This window comes from Panthera uncia, chromosome B4 (genome assembly GCF_023721935.1).
Source record: "Panthera uncia isolate 11264 chromosome B4, Puncia_PCG_1.0, whole genome shotgun sequence".
Taxonomy (NCBI): domain Eukaryota; kingdom Metazoa; phylum Chordata; class Mammalia; order Carnivora; family Felidae; genus Panthera; species Panthera uncia.
The window spans coordinates 66,102,501-66,124,815 of NC_064809.1; the positions used below are offsets into that span (position 1 = coordinate 66,102,501).

Consider the following 22,315-nt stretch of genomic DNA (forward strand, 5'->3'; position numbering starts at 1 on the left):
TGACAGTTGCATTGTTGACTGAGGTGGATGGCTGAATGATGTCTTCAACTGTGCCAGCATCCATGGAAATACAGTAGTCTTTGGGCAAATAACAATGTTATTCTCTGGCTATACACTATTATCTGAGAGAGATTATGAAACATGCTCTACTCATATTTCTCTGAAAGTAAAAAAGGAAAGAAAACATGTTTCTCTGCATGATGTGATATATAGTCAGACCTAACTTATAAATTTCTTAGATGTTTGATCTATGAATCTTTACCTTATTTCCTCATTGCATTTGTTAAAATGCAGGCTTATCTGAAAAAATGTTTAAAAATTGTCTAAAAATGGTGTTTAGACAATGAATTACATTTTCCCCAATTATTTTGATACTGTAATTGTTATGATAATTCCCCAGGGAAAATTTTCTTTATTCTTTACTCATTTATTCAGGCATTTGGCAATAATTTATTGAACATTTTCCAAATACCAAACTGGTGCAACTGCTTCACAGCTGTGTGGTGCTGATCAAGGTTTACTTTTGGGGGCTCAGTTTTCACTTAAGAAAATTGTGATGAGAAAAAATAGTGCCTACCTTATAGGGTTGTATTAAGGGTGAAATGAAATAATCCACACAAATAGCATACAACAGGGCTTGGCATATTGTAGTTGCTCTATGTCAGCAATTGCTCTAGTAGTGAATTTGGGGGAATGTGCGTGAATAAATGTGAATTTTACCCTCCAGGAGGCACACATTTTGCCATGACAAATAGGATTACACCAACCAGTAATCATATTTTGTCAGTTTCAGTAGGCAATCAATGTATAGTGATAAGAGCACAAAGGAACAAAAAATTAACTGAGCTGTAAGTTGTCAGGACTTCCTTCATAGAGGAGGGATTCTGGAATTATATCTTAAAGGATAAGCGGGAAGTTTGAGAAAATAAAACAAAAAAATAATAAAAAAGCAGGAGTAGGCATTCCAGGCAAAAGGTACTAAGGTATAATATGACTTGTTTTATTCAGATAACTGCACAAGAAATTCTTATGGTCTAAGTAATAGATGGAGTATGGGGGGTTATTTAGTTAAGTGTTTTTCAATTGTGGCTGTGTACTGATGACATGTAGAGCTTAAAGAATGTATCTCCTGGGGTTGTATCATTTACAATTCTATTTTAGTAAGCATGGAGTGGAACTCTGAATCTGGCCACAGCCTAGAAGCTCCTAGAGAATTTTCAAATATATGGATCTCAGGACCTCATTGCCAGGGATTCTGATTTAAGTTCTGTGAAGTCTGGGATGGAGCCCAGATATTGATATTATTAAATATCTCTAGATAATTCCAATGTGCATTCAAATTCAAGAGCCACTGGTCTAGAATGAGGGTCAAGAACATCTTCAGTGTTTCTAGCACACAGATATTTCTGATACACAGCCCATGATGACACTTTTCTAGCTCATGAAGGGCCTTTTAAATCATGCCAAATAATAGCATCTTTCAGTTTGGGGAAGTCATTGAAAAATATTCTTATTTGTTAGCGAAAGGATTGCATCTCGGCATCATGCCAGCATGAATCGATGATAAAATGGGCAACTGAAATTTTGGTACTGTCTCACAGTGGGGGGAAATGTTATTTATAGAAAAACTTTTAACAAGATGATAAGTATTCGCTCTAGATTTTGAAAGTATGCACCTATGATAGAAACAAAAATTTAAGAGTAAATAAATATGAATGGAGTTTGGACTTATATCCGAATTTTTAAAAAGTAATGTCAGCCACCTTCAATTAATCTTTCTCTATGGTGCACATTCTAGGCACCATAGTGGATTCTGGAGATGCACAGATAGATAGGACTTTGTGAACTATTTGGCTGTCTGGAATCTGTTAAACACTGGCTGTGAAGTCAGACTGAGTTGGAATTCTTGCTCTACCCCTTACTAGCTGAGACCAGAGAAATTACCTTTTTTCCTTGGTTAAACAATAGTAGCTAATAACAATATCTATTTTAGGGGATTGCTGTGGAAATTAAATTCATATAAAGAAATTCATAAAAAGTGTTTGGTACAATGCCTGGCACATTCTACCTGCCTTTGCTTTCCCCGACTTTCTGCTCTTTCTTCTCAACTTAGAGGGCACCAGGCTCTGATTTTGTTTCCCTTCCCTGTGCTGTGGGCTGGAAACTCTCTGCAGGGCCATCAGAGGACTCATCTTGTTTGTTCGCTGTCTCTCAGGGATCACTCTCCTGTGCTCCTAGTGTCCAGTGTTTCATATATTTTGTCTGGTTATTTCATTGTTTTATGCACAATGGTAAATCTAGCCCCTCTTGTTCCATCTTAGCTAGAGGTAAAAGTGACACATGCTTAAATAAAAGACTTATTTGGACAGCCTGACTTAACAAATGCACATTTAGGATGTCAGTTAGTACTTGACATTTCTAGTCTTTGAGGGCCATTGATGCTAAACAGGGTATTCCTTCAGTGTGGTGATATGGTCCATGAGCATCAGAGGTCATTCATAATATTAGACCATAGATCATGTGGCAGTATGGTCCCTTTGTGAAGATGCAGGAGATGTTCCTATTTCTAACCTTTCTCAATGGCAGGTGATAGTAGAAGTGTTCATTTTCTTCCCAAATTAAATTCAGTGGTGAATAAATTGCATAGCTTGAAAGTTCATTCTTCCTGTTACTACTATGGTGACAAGCATAGTTAAATGTAAAGTGAAAACTTTGGAAGTACTTGCAGCTGCTGTTCCAGGGGATGCCTTGGTGATAAGGTACATGTAAAATACATGGCTTAGACTGATAATCAAACATCATGTTGACAGCTTAGGTCCTAACGCTCTCAGTCGCCCTCCTCCCAGTCATTTTGGTTTTGAGGTGAAGGACTCTATGATGAGGCATCTCAGGCCAAGTCATTTTATTTTTTTTTAAACTTTATTTATTTATTCTGACAGAGAGTATGGGAGGGGCAGAGGGAGAGAGGGAGAGAGAGAGAGAAAATCCTAAACAGGCTCCACATTGTCAGTCTAGAGCCCTTTGCGGGGCTCAAACTCACAAACCACAAGATCACCACCTGAGCAGAAACCAAGAGTCTGACACTTAACTGACTGAGACATCTAGGCGCCCCAGGCCAAGTCACTTTAAAGTAATATTTGATTTACAAAACATAAGGGCACGAGATGAAAGCAGAAAATGCTATTAAGGAGGTCAAAATACGTGTTTCTAATAAATTAGCAGACATAATTCTTACCACTCTCATAAGATAGAGATATATCTGTATCTAGATTCGATTGTGCTTTTTAATAGCTCTATTGTAAATTCTGCTTTAGTTTTCTTTTTCTAATTAATATTTCATGGACATCTTTCTGTGTCAAACATCAGTTTTAGCAGTCACGTCGCATTTCATTGCTAGTATGCACAGTATTTACTTACTTAACCACATCTTGATGTATATTTAAATTTTTTTCTGACTTTTTGATATATTGACAGTGCTTTAATTGGCATAATTGTAAATTTAAATTGTCCATTTATGAGAAATAATTTTTTAAAGTTTATTTATTTTGAGAGAGAGAGAGATTACATGCAAGCTGGGGAGGGTCAGAGAGAGAGAGAGGAAGAGAGAATCCCAAGCAGGCTCTGTACCATCAGCATGGAGCCCAACATGGGGCTCTATCCCACAAACTGAGAGATCATGACCTGAGCCAAAATCAAGCGTCGGCCGTTTAACCAACTGAGCCACCCAGGTGCCCCTGTCCATTTATGAAACTAATTTTTTAAAATTAAATTCCTAGACATGGTATTGCTGGTGTGCATATTTTGAATTTTGAAACATTAATTGCCTCCTAGAAAAGTTAGTAATTAAAATTCCCTTCATACTCAAATTAGAGCTCTCATTTCCCATTCGGGGTTTGTTACTCCTTTTAATCTTCATAAAATTCATAATCAAAAATGAAAATGTTTTATGTTTTTGTTATGTTTAATGTTTTTATTTTTAAAGTATTTATTTGCTTATTTTTCATTTGAGGCTAATCAATCTTTATTATATAGGACCTATTTTTCCTTTCACGTTCTGTATGATTTTGTGTCTTTATTCATTCGTCGATTGTCCTTACCATTCATCAATCTGCTTTTAGTCATGTGTACTCTTTGCCTCTCTTATATTGCAGGTATTTTCAAGTGTAGGGTTTTTCCTTCAACCTTGTTTATGGCATATGCCAATGTAGGGTTTGAATCTTTGAGGTACAGAACTTTTGTTTCTTTTACCTTTTGGATTCTGATTTTCCTGATATGTTTCATCGGTGCTACACCAAGAACAGGGATGATGGGGGTGGTCTGTCCCACTGTAGGAAGTTGTTTATTACTTTTAAATTCTCTAAAGATACTGTGAATTCATCAGGTGAATTTCAAGCAGCATTTAGAAGTGCCTTATATTGTAATTGAGGTATCTCCTGAATATATAAATAAGGATTATGTTCTCCCAGTGGGAATTGTGTCAATGAAGATATTTATTTTGAAAGGAAGAAGATAAGAAGGTTAAAATCATTTCCGTGTTGAAGTCAATATTTCTTTCCATATCCTCGCAATTATCTTTCTTAGCATCCCCTGACTCACTAAGAAAAAAAATTCTAACCCTCTGTGCAGCTCTAACATCTGTGGATTGATGCCTAGAGGGCTAAAAACTGTTGCAACAGGATGTGCCTTGGATGAGAATTTAGATTAAGTGACCCTTGAGTTTTTCTGCTCTAAGGTCCCATGATTCCAAATCCTAATGCTTCTAACAGCAAATTTACCAAGAGACAAAATATAGTGAATGTTTTAATAGTCTTTGAATGGTACCTTGCTATAATAGATACCCCAAAAATGTGTTGAATGAATAATAAATAATTGGATGAGATTTATTTTAACCTCTAAAATCCCTTTCACATTCTAGAAAGGTAAGCATAAATATTCTTAATGAACTAGCTAATGTGTGAGCAGCTCATTTAAGTACTCTTGAATTTACCATTCATTATCTTTGTGGCCTTAGGAAAACGCATAACATTTTTATGTTATTTGTAAAATGGAAAGTCCTCATCTGCCCACCACAGGTGATTTTTCTGCATAGCTAATGAAATACTTAGGAAATTATCTGTAAGGTGCTATAGGAATATGAATTGGGTATTCATATTTTACATTATGCATACATGATGTCACAGGTATAGTTTATTAGGGATCTTTTTAAGAACTGTCTTAATTACTTACACAATTCTTGAGTTTAGGGTATGAGTATGAAATTATGGCTATGTAGGAAAATGTCCTTATTCTAAGAAAATACATATTATATCTATCAATTGGTCGATTGACAGATTGATTGATATATATATTATATATATGGAAAAATGGTGAGTGTATGTGTGTAGAAAGAGAGAGCATGAACAAGCGTGGCAACATGTTACCTGGAGAATGTTAATGATTAGTGCAATAGGGATTATCAAACTCAAAGATGACATCCCATCTTTCTGATTCTTTATGTCCTTCCTGCCTGGTGAAGGACTGCTGGGCCTCTCATCTTTTGATGGTGAACTCTCTGTCCAACAGAACTCTTTCCAAATTCAGTAATTTCGTTCTTGAAGGCTGTGAATTCATTATTTCCCTGGCTACATATTTAAACTACAGTAACAATCCTGTATGTTCATTATAGAAAATTTAGAAGTATAAAAAATTAAAAAAGGGTAAATAAAAGCTACCCATAATTTTAGCACATGGATAATAATCATTATTACATTCAGATATATTGGCAAACTGTTTATTTTGAAAATGTTTAAGTCTACAGAAAAGCTGAAAGTATAGTACCATATACACCTATATGCCCTTGACATGGATTATTAACTGTATGCCACACTGTTCTTTCTCTCACTTTATTTGTATATGAATTTGAGACACGAAATTAAATTGCAGACATCATGCTGCCATGCCTAAAAATACTGACATGTATTTCCTTAGAATAAGGATGTTTGTTTCCGTAATCACAATACCATTATCATATCTAAGAAAATGAACTCAGCTGTTTTTTTTTTTCACATATTTGATAAATTTCTGTCCTCTAGGATTTATGTCCTACGTGTCATCTTAAAAATGATTTTTAAGTTAATGCATAGTGCACATTTAACCAATTTCCTTAAATAGTTGGATTTCATTAATTGTTGATATTTTTACTATTATGAATCATGTTAAAATTACTCTTTTTTTTTTTTTGAAGAATTTAAAAGCAATTTATTTCTATTGTGAAATGAGAGGTTTTATTTACCTCTAAAAGAGTTTCAGTAATGAACCAGCACCTGAGAGAGAGGGCTTTTATTTGTTTTTTAGTCATGGTTTAATTTTTATTTTTCCATTGGGTAGGAAGAGCTGAATCACAAGCCCTGGAAATAATGAGGGCATTGGACTTTAGTCAGGTTAAAGTGACTTGGAGTGAAGTCTAGAAATCTTGTCCCTCCTGACCCCTCCTTTGTCCCTCCTGACCCCTCCTTTGTTTGCAACACTTTCCTGGGAATAGTTATTTTTAGGAATGAGAAAAATGATATAGGTTTTTTTCCCCCTTATTAGACTTACTTTAATTATGAAGCATGATTTAATAATCATTATTGGATGTTTATCCTTATTATTTTTCAAGATCAATCTTGAGGTGAAATGTAGCACATGGCTGTTAACTGGCTACATGTCTCCTTATAAGAGGACATAGCCTGGTATACAGCTCATCTCCTTGACTCTTCATCAGCATATATGCCTAAGAATATTCCTTGTTGGGTGTATGGGCTCTAGTGTTGGGCATATATATATATTTTTCATATGAAGTTTATTGTCAGATTGGTTTCCATACAACACCCAGTGCTCATCCCAACAGGATGGGCATATTTATTAATATATCTGCTTCCTTTCAGGGTTTCGTGCACCTGAAGTTGCAAGAGGAAATGTTATTTATAACCAGCAGGCTGATGTTTATTCATTTGGCTTACTACTCTATGACATCTTGACAACTGGAGGTAGAATAGCAGAGGGTTTGAAGTTTCCAAATGAGTTTGATGAACTGGCAATACAAGGGAAATTACCTGGTAAGTGTTATTTTATGTGCAATAAAGATTATTATTTTTAATATCAGCAGCTTTCTTTCCAAGTTATTTAATTGTGGTTGTAGACTTAATTCATTTCACAACTGATGATTTTTTGTTTAGCGCATGAATATTCTTAATTCCTGTGACACAATAAAAATCACATGAGAAAGATAGCAGTTTCAAGCTTTTTAAAAATATCCCAAATTCATATTAATGTATTTGGTATTAAATTTAGAAGAATATTCAGAAAAGGAAATTGCTGTTGGAGCTCCATGCTTAGTGATTTCTGTTCTTATAAAGAGTTACTATGTGCTCATTAGCCTGGAGTGTTTTCATGTTCTTGGAGGGAGATAATTTATATGCAGCAATGGAAGGTTGAATTATTTATAATAATAATTTTTAGTAGTAAATATTAATAAGAATTAGTAAATGTTTAGTGAGATCAGATCTCATTTTGAATGGTTGTCTCATGTTTTTAAGAAATTCTAGGATGTTGTCATTCATTCCTTAACTATTACTTCAGTTCCCCTTACAAAATACTCTTTTAAATGTATGTAGCTGTTTTTCATATTTTCCGCTTTTTCTTTCACTTAAGGAATATTTTTGAGTGTATGCTATGTTCCAGGTACAGAGAATATAGCTTTAACTACCTTCTTTTGGGGGACCTTTAAAGATGCCCACTAAAAGAAAATTTATTATTATTCGGATAAACTTTCAACACAATCTAGATCATCACCCTTATTTTACCAGTTATCTTTCCAGTGACAATTCCCAGGTCTGTGGTTTATACCAACCAGAAGAACGGCATACCTCTTATAAAAAAGAAATGTGCACAAACTGACTGTAGGTATATGAGGATTAAATGCTTGCCAAATTTAAGTATTAAAATTAAAAGTAATTCCACAGAAGTCTAATTATTATATGCACAAAATTTTTTTCACAGTATTTGTGAAATGCAGGTGTGGAATGAAAATCTGTTATTCAATTGGTATTTGTGTCTTTTTTTATATAATAAAAAACCAGGAAGTCTTTTTTGATGTCTCTAGTAGAGATTAGGCTAGAAAAATTATCTTTAAGTTTGTGATATAAATAGATCCATAATACATATAGAATTATGGAGATCAGAGTATTTCTTTGCATGGTCTGGGCCTCTCATACACAATGAAAGGAAATGAAATTGTTGTTCTGATTTGTTTAATGTTCTAGCATGATATGGTTTTGAATGTTTTAGATCCAGTTAAAGAATATGGTTGTGCCCCATGGCCTATGGTGGAGAAGTTAATTAAAAAGTGTTTGAAAGAAAATCCTCAAGAAAGGCCTACTTCTGCCCAGGTATGATTATAGTCAAAATATATCAATATTTTATACAGAACATCAATATATGTATACACATATATAACCTTCACATATATATTCAGATATATAAGTAAACATACACATACAGTTTAAAACAGTCATAATGCAAAACTCCTATATTCCCCACCACCCATGGCACAAAATAAAGAGCATTGCTAACACCCTGGAAGCCCCCATATGCTTCTTCCTGAGTGTATCACTCTCCTTTCCCTAGAGATGTAGTCACTTTCTAACTTTGGAGATAATTCCTGCTTTTCTTTTCCTTATGTTTGCTATCCAGTTTAGTTTCCTGCATTCATCTTCTAGTTAAAATGGAATTGTAATCATGTCATGTAGGAAGATATTTTCAGTTGCTCTTCTAACCTTATTTTGTAAGCTTTATGGAGGTTGTTAAACATAGCCATTGATTATTTACAGTGCTGTTCCATTGCACTGTTTGAATGATCAACAGTATATGTACCCATGGTCATATCTATGGGTATTGGTATTGTTTCCAGTTTTTTGTTATTATGAACAGTACTGCTATGACTATGGTTGTACTTTTCTAGTGCAGAATGTATGAGAGTTGCTTTGTGGTATATACCTGAGTTGAATTGCAGAATCATAGAATATATGAATATCCGTATTATTTTCTGAAGAAGCCGTACCAGCTTAACACTTCTATTACCTGGATGTGAGTGTGGCCATTTCTCTATATATTCTCCCTAAATTTTAGTGCTATCTGGGTTCTTAATTTTTTCAAATATACTGTCTTATGTATTGATTTACATTTTCCTAAATACTACTAAGGATGACCATGTCTTTATATGTTCATTGGTTATATATGTATTTACCCTTATGGGAAATACCTGTTCATTATTTTGCCGATTTTTCTGTGGGATTATTTGCATAGAAATAAAATGAGTAAAAGAAAAAAAAAAAAAGAAATACTAATCCCTCGTTGGTTATATATACTGCAAATTTCTTTTCTGAATTTGTAGTTTGTCTTTTTATTTCCTGTAGGGTGCCTCTTGATGAATAGAATTTCTTAATTTTAATACAGATAAATTTAACAACCCTTTTAATGGTTATTACCATTATGAGGTCCTGTTTTAAGACTTCCTCATCTCTCCTAGAGTCACACAAATATTTATCTATGGCTTCTTCAAAGTGGTTAAAAGTTTTGCTTTTGGGGGCGCCTGGGTGATTCAGTCAGTTAAGCATCCCAACTCTTGATTTTGGCTCAGGTCATGATCCTAGTGTTGTGGGACTGAGCCCTATGTCAGGCTCTGTGCTGAATATGGTGCCTGCTTAGGATTCTCTGTCTCTCCCTCTGCTCCTCTCCCCTGCTCATGTGCTCTTTTTCTGAAAAGAAAAAAAAACAAAACTGTTTTGCTTTTGGCATTTAAGTTCTTAACCCATTAGGAATTGAAATTTTTATCTGGATCCAGTTTTTTTCCATATGGATAACTAAATTTTCCAGCTTTATTTATTAAATAGTTTCTTCCTTTTTTTTCTGTTGATCGTTTCCCCCTAGTTTTACTCTTTAATTTGTCAGATACTCACACATCCACACAGATGTTCTCTTCCATTGGTCAACTTATATGTTCTTCCTCTAATACTATCCTGTGTTAATTCCTGTCACTTTATAAATCTCGTTTCTCTACTTATTTTTCTTCTCTAGGAATGCTTTAGCTTTCTTGGATTTAGTTTTTCTATATAAATTTTAAAGTCACTTTGTCAACTTTTATGAAAAAACCTATTGTGACTTGGATTGGCCTTGCATTGAATCTGCAGACAATTTGGGGAGGATTTTATCTTCATTACATTAAGTTTTTCTATTCTTGAATGTGGGTTATCTTTCTATTTATGTTTTCTTGTCTTTCAATAAAGTTTTATGATTTTGCATACAGGTCTTTCACATTTTTTTTCTTAATTTTCTTGCTGCAAATTGCTTTAAACTCAGTTCCTGGTTTGAGATTTTTTTTTTTTTTTTTTGAACTACCTGGGCGATGGGAATCTGGTCTACAAATGTTCATGAGAACAAGCTTTTGAATAACAATTTCTCAGGGTTCTTTTCCTTCCTCCCCCTTTGTCAAAGGCAACTTTCCTCATACCAGTGAAAGTGGATGCATGGGGTGGCTTTATTTCTGGTTCTCATTTACTCTGAATATGTAGTCCTTTGGGGTTCCAGATTTATGGGAACAGGCTTTTATTGGACTCCACTTTGGGAATGCTCTAGATTTAAACTTCTTTCTTGTGGACTGATAAGATATCAGAAACCACACATCAGTTTTGCCTTCAATAGACAAATGCCTTTAAGGAAATATCTGGCTTTAAGTTTCAGTTGACCTCTCTTTCATTGGATTCTTTCACTAATATTTTGTCCTGATAAGTCCTATGATGTTGTCAGATCTTTAATATTTTTAAGAGATTAAAAAATAATTTCCTTAGCATTTTAAGTTACTTTTAGATGGGTGACTTGTCCAAATAACTTTCCCACCATATTATCAGAAGTAAATTTTTTACTGTCTTAATGTTTATTTATTTTTGAGAGAGAGAGAGATAGAGCATGAGTGGGGAGGGACAGGGAGAGAGGGAGACACAGAATGCGAAGCAGGCTCCAGGCTCTGAGCTGTCAGCACAGAGACCAATGCGGGGCTGAAACTCACAGACCGCAAGATCATGACCTGAGCTGAAGTCGGATGCTTAACCGACTGAGCCATCCAGGCGCCCCCTTATTGTGTTTTAAACCGAAAAAGATTTTAATAGATCAAAATAAGAGCTCTCTTTATGTTGTGGACTCTTGATTTTGTATCATAATTTATTGAAAATTTTTTGTTCAACTTTAATTTTTTTAACGTTTATTTATTTTTGAGACAGAGAGAGACAGAGCATGAACCGGGGGAGTGCCAGAGAGAGAGGGAGACACAGAATCCAAAGCAGGCTCCAGCTCTGAGCTGTCAGCACAGAACCCGATGCAGGGCTCGAACTCACAGAGCGCGAGATCATGACCTGAGCCGAAGTCGGACGCTTAACCGACTGAGCCACCCAGGCGCCCCGAAAATTTTTTGTTCAGCTTTAAAATGTTTACTCAAAAATAGCTGAATACATATGCTGATTTTATCAAGAATTATGTAATTATCTTGGCTACTTTCCCTACCTTCCCCTTCCTAATTTTATTGAGACATAATCGACATAAACACTATGTTAGTTTTAGATTTACAACATGATGATTTGATACATGTATGTATTCTGAAATTATTACCACAGTCAGTTTCGTTAACAGTCATTACCTCAAAGTTATAATTTTTTTCTTATGTTAATAACTCTTAAGATCTACTCTCTTAGCAACTTTCAAATATGCTGTGTGATATTGTTAACATTAGTCACCATGCTATACATTACATCCCTGTCTTATAACCGGAAATTTGTACCTTTTGACCTGCTTCGCCCATTTTACCCACTCCCATGCCCTGCCTTTCACAACCACCAGTCCATTTTCTGTATCTGGAAGCTTTGTTTTGTTTATTTTACTTTATTCTTTTTTAGGTCCCACTTATATAAGTGATACAGTACAGTATCTGTCTTTTCTGTTTGATATATTTTGCTTAACATTATACCCTCAAGGTCCACCCATGCTATTGCAAATGGCAAAATTTCCTTCTTATTTAATTGCTGAATAATATTCCATTGTGTGTATAGGTGCACACATACATATATACATATACGTATATATCTTATTTTCTTTATCCGTTCATCCATTTATGGACACTTAGGTTGCTTCCATGTTTTGGCTATTGTGAATCATGCTGCAGTGAACATGGGGGTGCAGATATCCTTTAAACATAAATGCTTTCATTTGCTTTAAATTTATACCCAGAAATAAAAGTTGGATGGTTTTTCTCTTTATAATTTTTTGAGAAATTGCATACTGTTTTCCATAGCGGTTGCAGCAATTTACATTCCCACCAACAGTGTACAGGGAATCCTTTTTCTCCACATCCTTGCTAGCCCTTCTTTTTTCTGTCTTTTTGATAGTAGCCATTCTGACAGGTGTGAAGTGATATCTCGTGGTGGTTTTGATTTGCATTTCTGATGAATAGTGATGTGCACTTTTTCATATACAAGCTGGCCATTTGTATGTCTACTTGTCTTTAAATTTTGGTTATAACTGGTATTCATCACATAGACTTCTTGTATTTTTAATTTGTTTTTCACAGTAAAATTTCCATAGCTTAATTATTATTTTATTCTTTACTCCTTTTTAATTTCATTCATTATTTTGAGAGAGAGAGTGTGACTGGCTGACAAGCAGAGAGAGAGAGAGAGGGAGAAAAAGAATCCCATGCAGTTTCCACACTATCAGCACAGAGCCCGAGGTGGACCTTGACCCCCAAACTGTGAGATCAGACCTGAGCCAAAACCAAGAGTCAGACACTTAACCAGTTGAGCCATCCAGGCGCCCCTACTCTATTCTCCTTTTATTTTCAACAATACTTCACCTTGTTTTTTTTTTTTTTTGTTTTTTGTTTTTTGTAGTATATGATAGTATTTGACTTTGACCTACCCACTTAATCTTTAAATACAGTATATATTAGACAAGATGGGTAAACTCCTTACCTTTGTCAGATGAGACACTGAGAGAATAAGGAGCTTTCTCTGCATCTCATGAGTGGAAGGCAAGTGGCTGTATCGTGGCTCTAATGCCACTCTCCTGAGTCCTGGTTCTGTTTTCTTACAGTTCTCTTCCCCACCCCCACCCTGTCTCTCTTGTTCTTTAGTGTTTCAAGGAAAAGCATGAAAACAGAATCTAGAATTTGTGAATTTCATTACCAAAGATCAAAATTTCTTTTCCCTGCAACTGGCAGAAAGTCTATTCTGTTGGTGGCCTGTGTTTATCTGTAACATGATGTGGCTCTGCAGTATAGAGTTGAGTGTTGAATAGCTCCAGTCTATACTACATTTCTGTTCAGTTGGCACTTTTGGGATTTTCTCTTTTTTTAAGTTACAAAACATACATACAAAAGAGTATATTTTATGCTTAGTCTAAAACTAAGTATTATTTTAATGTAATTTTATCTGTAGTTTGGATTATTAATCTTGTTGCTTGGATTAGATCACAGTTAACAGTTATAACATGCAGTTCTACATTGTGCACAATAATATGATCTTTCAAGAGGACATGTGTTAACTTGATGCATATTGTTTTGTTGTTTATAAACTTTCTCAGGTCTTTGACATTTTGAATTCAGCTGAGTTAATCTGTCTGATGAGACATATATCAATACCTAAAAACTTTATAGTTGAATGCATGGTTGCTACAAATCATAACAGCAAGAGTGCAAGCATCTGGCTGGGCTGTGGGCACACTGACAAAGGACAGCTCTCATTTCTTGACTTAAATATGGAAAAACACACTTCTGAGGTAAATCAAAATACTCTTTAAATTACAAATACTTTAGAAAATTTATTTTGCAGGTTATGCTAAAGAATGTATCAGTTAAAAAGTTACTTAGAAAGAAGTGAAATGAAAGCAATGTAGGAGTGTTGTTAGGTTAGTTTTCTGATGGAACAAGAGTATTTACATAACATTAAATAGTCTTTGTTTTGTTTTAAAATCATAGTCTATGTTTGTCTCAGGTCAGGATCCCTAGAAACAGAGTTTAAGACAAAAGAGTCTTGTACAAGTGATGTAAGGAGAGAGTAACTTTTAAGGAAGTGAAGGAAGCCAATAGAACAGGGGAAGAAATTCCACAACAATGTAGTTTTTGAAGAAGTCTGTCAGTCTTCAGCCATGAGAGACTGGGGTGTGGATAGCAACACAGATTGGTCTCTCAAGGCCACCAGTCTTTCATTCCCACATGGCAGTCAGGCATTGGCTGCGGTCTGCCCAAGGGTGGGTGTGGCCACGCCTGCCTGCCATTTCTGACCAAGCCAGCTCCCAGCAGTGGAGGGCAGTTATGTGGTGGAGGGTGCAACTCTGAGCTGTTAGTAATCAGCACTCACAGCAGCTGGGGGTCGGTGCTCATGACTGAAAGAGAAAATCCGGGTACTGTTCTACAAGATGGGTCAACAAATTGTATTAGCAGAGATAAGATAAATTTCTAGACTTAAAAAATAAGCTAATATTGTGGCTGTTGGTGTGAAATACATGTTATGCCTAATCATTATTCTTAAGGTTGAACAATCCTCTCATATTATTTTGGTGGAGTGAGAAATATGGATACTGAAAAATGTTTTTCAATTTTAATTTTAGTTTTAGATGCATTTTAGATAGGCAAAGTTGTTTGCCAGTTAACTCATTTATTATTGACAGTTAAATAAAATCGGCATTGTTTTTAAAATTAAGAGCAAGAGAGTAAAAAGAGTTCAGTGTATGGATAATGATGTTTTTATTCTATTCAAATTCTAGTCACTTAAGCCAGAATCAAGTTCATTAGAGTGTTGTTGTTTTTTTTTCCTTTTTTTAACAGGAAGTTACTGACAGCAGAATACTGTGCCTAGCTTTGGTGCATCTTCCTGCTGAAAAGGAAAGCTGGATTGTGTGTGGGACACAGTCTGGCATGCTCCTGGTCATCAGTACCGAAGATGGGAAAAAGAGACATACCCTTAAAAAGATGACTGATTCTGTAACTTGCTTATATTGCAATTCCGTTCCCAAGCAAAGGTATGGTAGTGAATTTGACCATTAGAGAAAGTTCCATACTTTTAGATGACTGATTGTGTGGAAAACTTTGATTGCTTCAGCAAAGACTGCTCATTTTTAACATATTTCTATCAATATGCATATATTAAAGGGCATTGTGGGAGGCCACAAAGATATTCTTATAGATCAAGCTGAGGCAGTATGAGACAGGTCAGTCCTTTTCTTCAGGCCAACCAGCCCTACTGCTGGTATTACCTTAGTTCTGATTGATTTCATTACCACCCTTCACATCAGGTTACTTTTCTTTGTAAGTCCTCTTCAGAGATAATTTTCCATTTATTCTTTTTTTGAATATCAGTAGCCTATTCCATATTGGTTTAAAACATGTCAGTTAACTATCAAATTGGGAAAATACCTACTAAATGAATTCATAAGTTATTAATAGGTGAAAACGACTCAACCATTCTTGGTTACAGGGATCTCATTTCAAATGAATTTATCTAACTGGCAGAATTTCAGATGTGAGTAACAGGCTGATTGTTATAATACTTGGGGCAGGATGATTTCCAGGAGCCATTAAGATTATACCCCATATATTTCTCCTGTTTAAGCCAATACTGGAAAATAAATAAGTACATTAGAAAACCGTGAAACTCAAGTTTTTGGCAGCTGAAATATAAACTCCACTGGCAGTTTTGGAGTTGAAATTATTTGGGTATTGTCAGAGAAAAAATTCATTCATCAGATGGTGTTAAATAAGCAAGGAAGACTTTATTTAAGATTATTCCAATAGGGGGCAGAGATTGAACTCAACTTTACTGATACAAAAGGTGGGAGAGTTTTTAATATTGATGGAGCTAGTGGAAATGTACTGCAGTGGAAATGACTGCAGGTCATTGTGGGAGGCTCCATGTGATTAACTGATCTGTCTTTGCTAATTGTTGCTCATTGAAGTTAGGCTTCTACCCTCCCATGGAGACTGTGAGGTGGGGCTCTGCTTTTCTTTTTTTGTTTTAATTTTTTTAATGTTTATTTATTTTTGAGAGAGGGTCAGAGAGAGAGTGCACGTGCATGCACGTGTGCATGGGGGAGGGGCAGAGAGGGAGGGAGACACAGAATCCAAAGCAGGCTCCAGGCTCTGAGCTGTCAGCATAGAGCCCAATGTGGGGCTCGAACTCATGAACTCAGATCATGACTTGAGCTGAAGTCAGACACTTAACCGACTGAGCCACCCAGGTGCCCTGGGGTCCAGCCTTTCTTGATGATTACATTTCAAAAGGAAGGCTCCCAGTTCCTTGAGAAAGACATATCTAGGTTGTAAAACTGACAGGCTGGGAGAGGAGTTACATCTCAAATGTGCAGAGAAAGAATTTACAGTTGTAAATTTTCTAAAGTAAATGCTGTAAAAAAAATAAGCAAATTATAAAAAAGGGAGGTCAGGTGCCCATAGAGTCATGAAGAAATCTGTCTAAAGTTTAGTCAACCTAGGGGGAACGTTATGGCCATCTTGGTCAATATAAGCATTCTTTTTATAACAATTTTGACATTTTTTTCTTTTAGCAAGCAAAAAAACTTTCTTCTGGTGGGAACTGCTGATGGCAATTTAGCAATTTTTGAAGATAAAACTGTTAAGGTAAATGTTGAATCCATTCTACATCAAAAAAAATGTTAAGTTCTTTGTTTTATGTATGCTTATCCCCACTCCCCTTCTAAGTGATTATAAACTCCAGAAGAGCAAAGATCACAAATACTCTTTTCACCTTTTTTTCCCATCAAATCTTGCATACAATAGAACCTCTATAAATGTATGTGGACTGGCTGTACATTTTATATAAATGAACTAAGGATAAAATGGTAAATGAGATCTGATTTATAATGTTAGGAATGAAAATAATTCTATTTTTATATAAATGAAGTGATAATTCCTTATAAATATATTGTGGAAAAAAACAAAACGTAAGTTTTAAATCTGGTTTGCCAAGTTTTTCTTTAGCCTGGAGGAAATCAATTAACTTTCTGTTCTTCAGATTCTCATTTATCAATAAAGCATTTATTCCTCCTTCCATCCATTCATCTTGTGGTTCCATCTATTTATCCAACATCCTACCCTTTATACTCCTTGTTATCAAAAAACATTACTAATGAGAGACAGACAAGTAGAGTATAACCCCTGAGTTATATGCTGTACATTTTTTGCATGGAAAAGTAAAGAGATTGGTTATAAGGATGATGTTTTTGCATACCACTTGAATTTGAATACTGTTTTCATAAATCCTTTGAAAAATGTATCCTGAATTTTTATCTTAAGATCTCTAGCCATTTAAAATGGAATAGTAGCTTTTAGAAAGCACAGCAAATTTTACAGTGTTTCATTCTGCAGCTACTCAGTTTATTGAATGTGTTTCTCTTCTTGGCAAAGTGTAAAGGAGCCGCTCCTTTGAAGATACTAAATATAGGAAATGTCAGTACTCCACTGATGTGTTTGAGTGAATCCATGAATTCAACTGAAAAAAACATTATGTGGGGAGGATGTGGCACAAAACTTTTCTCATTTTCTGATGATTTCACCATTCAGAAGCTCATTGAGACAAAGACAAATCAGTTGTAAGTTATTTCTATCTATACAATTAATTTGCTACTTTATTCATATTTATTCTTTTTTTTTTTGAGAGAGAGAGAAAGAGAGAGTGGGGAGGGGCAGGGAGAGAGAAAATCTTAAGCAGGCTTCACACCCAGCGTGGAGCCCTACTTGGGGCTCAATCTCATGACCTTGCGATCATGACCTGTGCTGAAATCAAGAGTCAGACGCTTAACCAACTGAGCCACCCAGGCGCCCCCATGTTTATTATTTATAATCATATTAATAATGTTGTTGCAACCCAAGCAAAAATCTTTTAAAATGCATAATTAATTTTTCTATTAAAAATGTCACCCAGCCTAGTCACGTTTGGGATAAAATATGAAAAGCCATGATGATCTTAGTAGTATTTGTCAATCTCAATTTTTAACAATTTCATTATCCCTGTATCAAATTAAACATAACTTTGAAAGGTAATAAAGTCAGTATTTTACTTCATCTGTGGGTTTTACATATGCGCTTTAGATAACTTGCATTAAGTATTGATTGTAGGAAACATGCACCTCAGGAATAAAGTCATCTCTAGATTCGGTAATTATACACATACCCTTTCTACAGCAAAGTTAGTGATACCACTTTCAAGCAAAAATAAAACAGAAACCTTGTCCCCATTTGTTCTTTCAATTGTTAGAGTTGTGTTTTAACCAAATCATTGCAGTTGGCTCTCATAAGAGCCACATTCCTCAGTGACAAGCAGGGTAGGTTGGTGGATAACAGCATAAATTGTAGTTCAGATATTGGCTTTGCTGTGTGTTGGTTATGTGAACTTGGGCAAGAACTACTCAAACATCCAGTCTTCTCTAATCCGAGGATCGTAATATATCGTACCTCAAAGGGATGTTTGGAAGACTAAACAAGAAAATTAATATAAGGAGCTAACCTAATGCCCAGCACTTGGTAAGCTCTCAATAAATATTACTCGTGATTAGTATTAGCTTTGAGTCACAAATCCTCATCTCAGGGAATATCCTGGCTTCTCAATATCCATCTAATCACCTAACACCTAAATTTGAGAGTAATCCTGGACTCCTTTATCTTTTACTCCCTTTGTCCATTTAACTCTTCTAATTGACACTCAAATTCTTTCATTTCTCACTTTCCTTCTACTGCTTCCACAGGCCAGGCTACCATCCATCATCAATAACCATACTAACAACAGCATCTTTTAACCAGTTCTCAACCTCTGATTGAGTTCCTTCAGTCTGTTCTCAACATTGCAGACAGAGGAGCTCTTCTAAAACACAACTCAGTCTGGTGTCAGTCTCTTGCTTAAAACCCTCAGTCACATCCCATTGTCCTTTGTTTGAAGTTCAGATTTCTTAAGGTAGTCTACCAGGCCCTGTAGGATTTAGTCCTTACTTCCCTCTCTGGATTAGTATTTTGCAGCCTCCTTGCTGCCTGTGCTTTAGACAAGCTGAAATCATCTCAGTTCTCAAAGACAGCCTGCTCCCTTTCACCCCCAACCTGTGACTGTGATTTTCTTTTTTTCCTGGCCGACTAATATGTTCCCTGCTCGTTTTAATGCAAATGTCACTTCTTCTGAGTGGGTTGTCTTTGATTCCTCCTGTGCAGATTAGATGCCTTGGATTTGTTCTTCCAGTTCAGCTATTATTTCCCTTCACAACATCTACTTTACATTTTTTATAAAAGAATTTTCAAAAATGCTCTCTTAATACTGAACTTAACTGGTTCTCAGCATTGGCCCCACTTAGAAACCATGAGGTAGCTGAAAATACTGTTATGCCTGGGACTCACCTCCAGACCAATTAAATCAGATGAATTAATCATGGCTGGGGCCCAGATTTCAGTATTTTTCTTTTCAGGCTCTCATGTGATTCTAAGGTCTTTGGGGTTCAGATACACTGCTATGTATTGTAAATTCTCATGGATGAGGACTTTTGTTTTTCTCTCTCATTCACAGATTTGTTTCCTAATGTGTGGTAAATGTTTGGATAAATCCATTTTCATTCTGTAATTTCCACTTTTTTTAAAAAACACGTTTTTATTCATTTATTTTTTTAATTTTATTTTTTTGAGAGAGAGAGAGAGAGAGAGAGAGGGAGAATGCACGCAAGCTGTGGAGGGGCAGAGGGAGAGAATCTTAAGCAGGTTACATGCTCAGTCCAATCCCACAATGGTGAGATCATGACCTGAGCTAAAACCAAGCATCGGATGCCCAACCAACTGAGCCACCCAGGCATCCCTGTAATTTCCACTTTTAATCAACCTAAAAAAAAAACCAAAAAAACAAAAAAAAAAAAAAAACTGAAAATATTTAAAAAGAAAGGCCCCCAATTTTTTTTTTATTTCATAGAGCATGTTATGAGATCATGGGAATCAACTCCCTAAAATTCCACATAAGATTTGGAGTATAAATGCTGTACTAGAGAGAACACCCAAAAACATGGCACTTGCAAAGCTGTTCATCACCTGAAAGAGACGAGGATCTGGTTTCATAGACACTTGGAAGTATTTGCTCTCTTCCCAAAAAGTGTCTCCTGTTGCCTTCGTCTCTCCCTGGCTAAGCAGATACCTCATTGCTAATTAGATGCTGCTTCATCCTCATTACCCTCCTCATTGTCATCAGTTCGCGCTGACAGAGGCATGGTGGGTAGTGAGAGATGATGTGGTCTCTGGAGTCACAGGCCTCCAGAGACTTGTCGAGTCCTGCTTCTGTGACATGCTGGTTATGTGGCCTCGAGCAAGTTATTTAGCCTTTGTTAACTTTCTCTCATTGCAGACATGGAGGTTTGTAGTATTTTATAAGATTGTTACTGAGGATCAAATGAGAGAACGCACAGAAGCATTTTATAAATTCTAAAATGTTATGTGATATTTGTACTAGTTTGAACTGTCTTCTGTTATATACAGCAAAAAACTAGAAATTGTCTAAAATGTAGTGGCTCTCTGGCAGCACATATTTTTGCCTCCCTTGCCAGAACAAGAAAGAGGAAGAAAAAAAAATCTTCCTGCCCTACAATAAACTAAAGGATTTTATTTTATTTTATTTATTTATTTTTTTATTTTTTTAATTTTTTTTTCAACGTTTTTTATTTATTTTTGGGACAGAGAGAGACAGAGCATGAACGGGGGAGGGGCAGAGAGAGAGGGAGACACAGAATCGGAAACAGGCTCCAGGCTCCGAGCCATCAGCCCAGAGCCTGACGCGGGGCTCGAACTCACGGACCGCGAGATCGTGACCTGGCTGAAGTCGGACGCTTAACCGACTGCGCCACCCAGGCGCCCCTTAAACTAAAGGATTTTAAACGGTGTGACATTTTCATGTCATTTATCTGGTCGAATTGCAACGTTAACCATTTTTACTTTTTCTTGGTTGTTCATTCCTTCTATTAGTTCATTCTGCATCCATCCATCCTCTTTCCGTCTACTTAACAAACTGCCTACTTTGTTAGCTAGGCATTTATTTCTAGATAGGTTCTTATCTATCTTCACTTGTATCTGCTAGATAGATAGGTACTTATCCATGGTGACTCTTTACTGGATTGCGGGTATATTGAAAGACATGGTCCTTGTCCTTAAGAAACCACATTTGCAGTCTAGTGTCAGGGACACACTAATTAATGAATACAGTTTGATACTTAATGAGGTCTGTAGTGTTACAGGTATACCAGTGCGGGAAAGGGAATGACTGGTATATTTTGATAGGTCAGGGAAGTATTCCAGAGGAGCTGACATTTAAGTTAAACAAACATCAAAGGCTAAGTAGAAGTTTGCCATGAAGGTAGGGCCTATGCTAGCCAATCTGTTTGCAAGAAATGAAGAATAGTGACATTCTTTTGTCCCTCTAGGTTTTCTTATGCAGCTTTCAGTGATTCCAACATCATAGCGGTGGTGGTGGACACGGCTCTCTACGTTGCTAAGAAAAATAGCCCATTTGTGGAAGTATGGGATAAGAAGACTGAAAAACTCTGTGAACTTATAGACTGTGTGCACTTTTTAAAGTAAATTGTTTTCTTTAAATTGTATTTTACTGTGGAAAGAACTCAGTGTGAAATTGACCCTCTTAACAAATTTTAGGTGTACAACATATTATTGTTCACTATAGGTACAATGTCATTGGTTCTTATTTTGTGCTTATTAGAGCCGTTTTTATACTTCAGACTTAGAGAGGCAGTGTGCCTAATTTTACTTTGTTTCTACCTCTAACTAGAACGCTAAACAACTCAGAAACAAAATTGCTAATTCTTTCCAGCACCATCTCTTGGTATCTAGCAAGTAGTTTAATTTTGGAAAAATAAAAAAAGAATAGGAACATGATATATATGGTTTCTTCAAGATATTACAAAGAATATTCACCAATGAAAAAATAGTACGTTATTGAAAGTGATCATACTGGATTCCTTGCTGACTGTACATTTAGTAGTGTTACAATATCAAAGTTTACTACTTGTAATTAGACTACAGGTCCAAGGATACTTTGTTCTAAAGACAAAGTCACGAAACAATTTAAAAAATGGGGGGAAACCTACTGGACTGACCAATGCACGAACTGCTTAAGGATGAAGGATCAAGACACCAGACTGACAACCAGTTCTTAGTCTAATCCAGCACATCTCAGACTTTAAATCACGCATATCTTTTGTGTGCTGCTGGTGG

General features: G+C 35.8%; 1 protein-coding gene across 2 annotated transcripts in view; it reads left to right on the top strand.

Annotated features, from left to right (window-relative positions):
- LRRK2 (leucine rich repeat kinase 2) overlaps positions 1–22,315 on the top strand; it is a 136,234-nt gene that overhangs the window by 109,195 nt on the left and 4,724 nt on the right. For both annotated transcript variants that reach the window (XM_049625291.1, XM_049625292.1), the window contains 7 exons: positions 6,906–7,076; positions 8,308–8,408; positions 13,645–13,839; positions 14,888–15,081; positions 16,621–16,693; positions 17,480–17,664; positions 21,508–21,660. In XM_049625291.1, the coding sequence (XP_049481248.1) occupies positions 6,906–7,076; positions 8,308–8,408; positions 13,645–13,839; positions 14,888–15,081; positions 16,621–16,693; positions 17,480–17,664; positions 21,508–21,660 (1,072 nt within the window). The remainder of the gene's footprint in view (positions 1–6,905; positions 7,077–8,307; positions 8,409–13,644; positions 13,840–14,887; positions 15,082–16,620; positions 16,694–17,479; positions 17,665–21,507; positions 21,661–22,315) is intronic.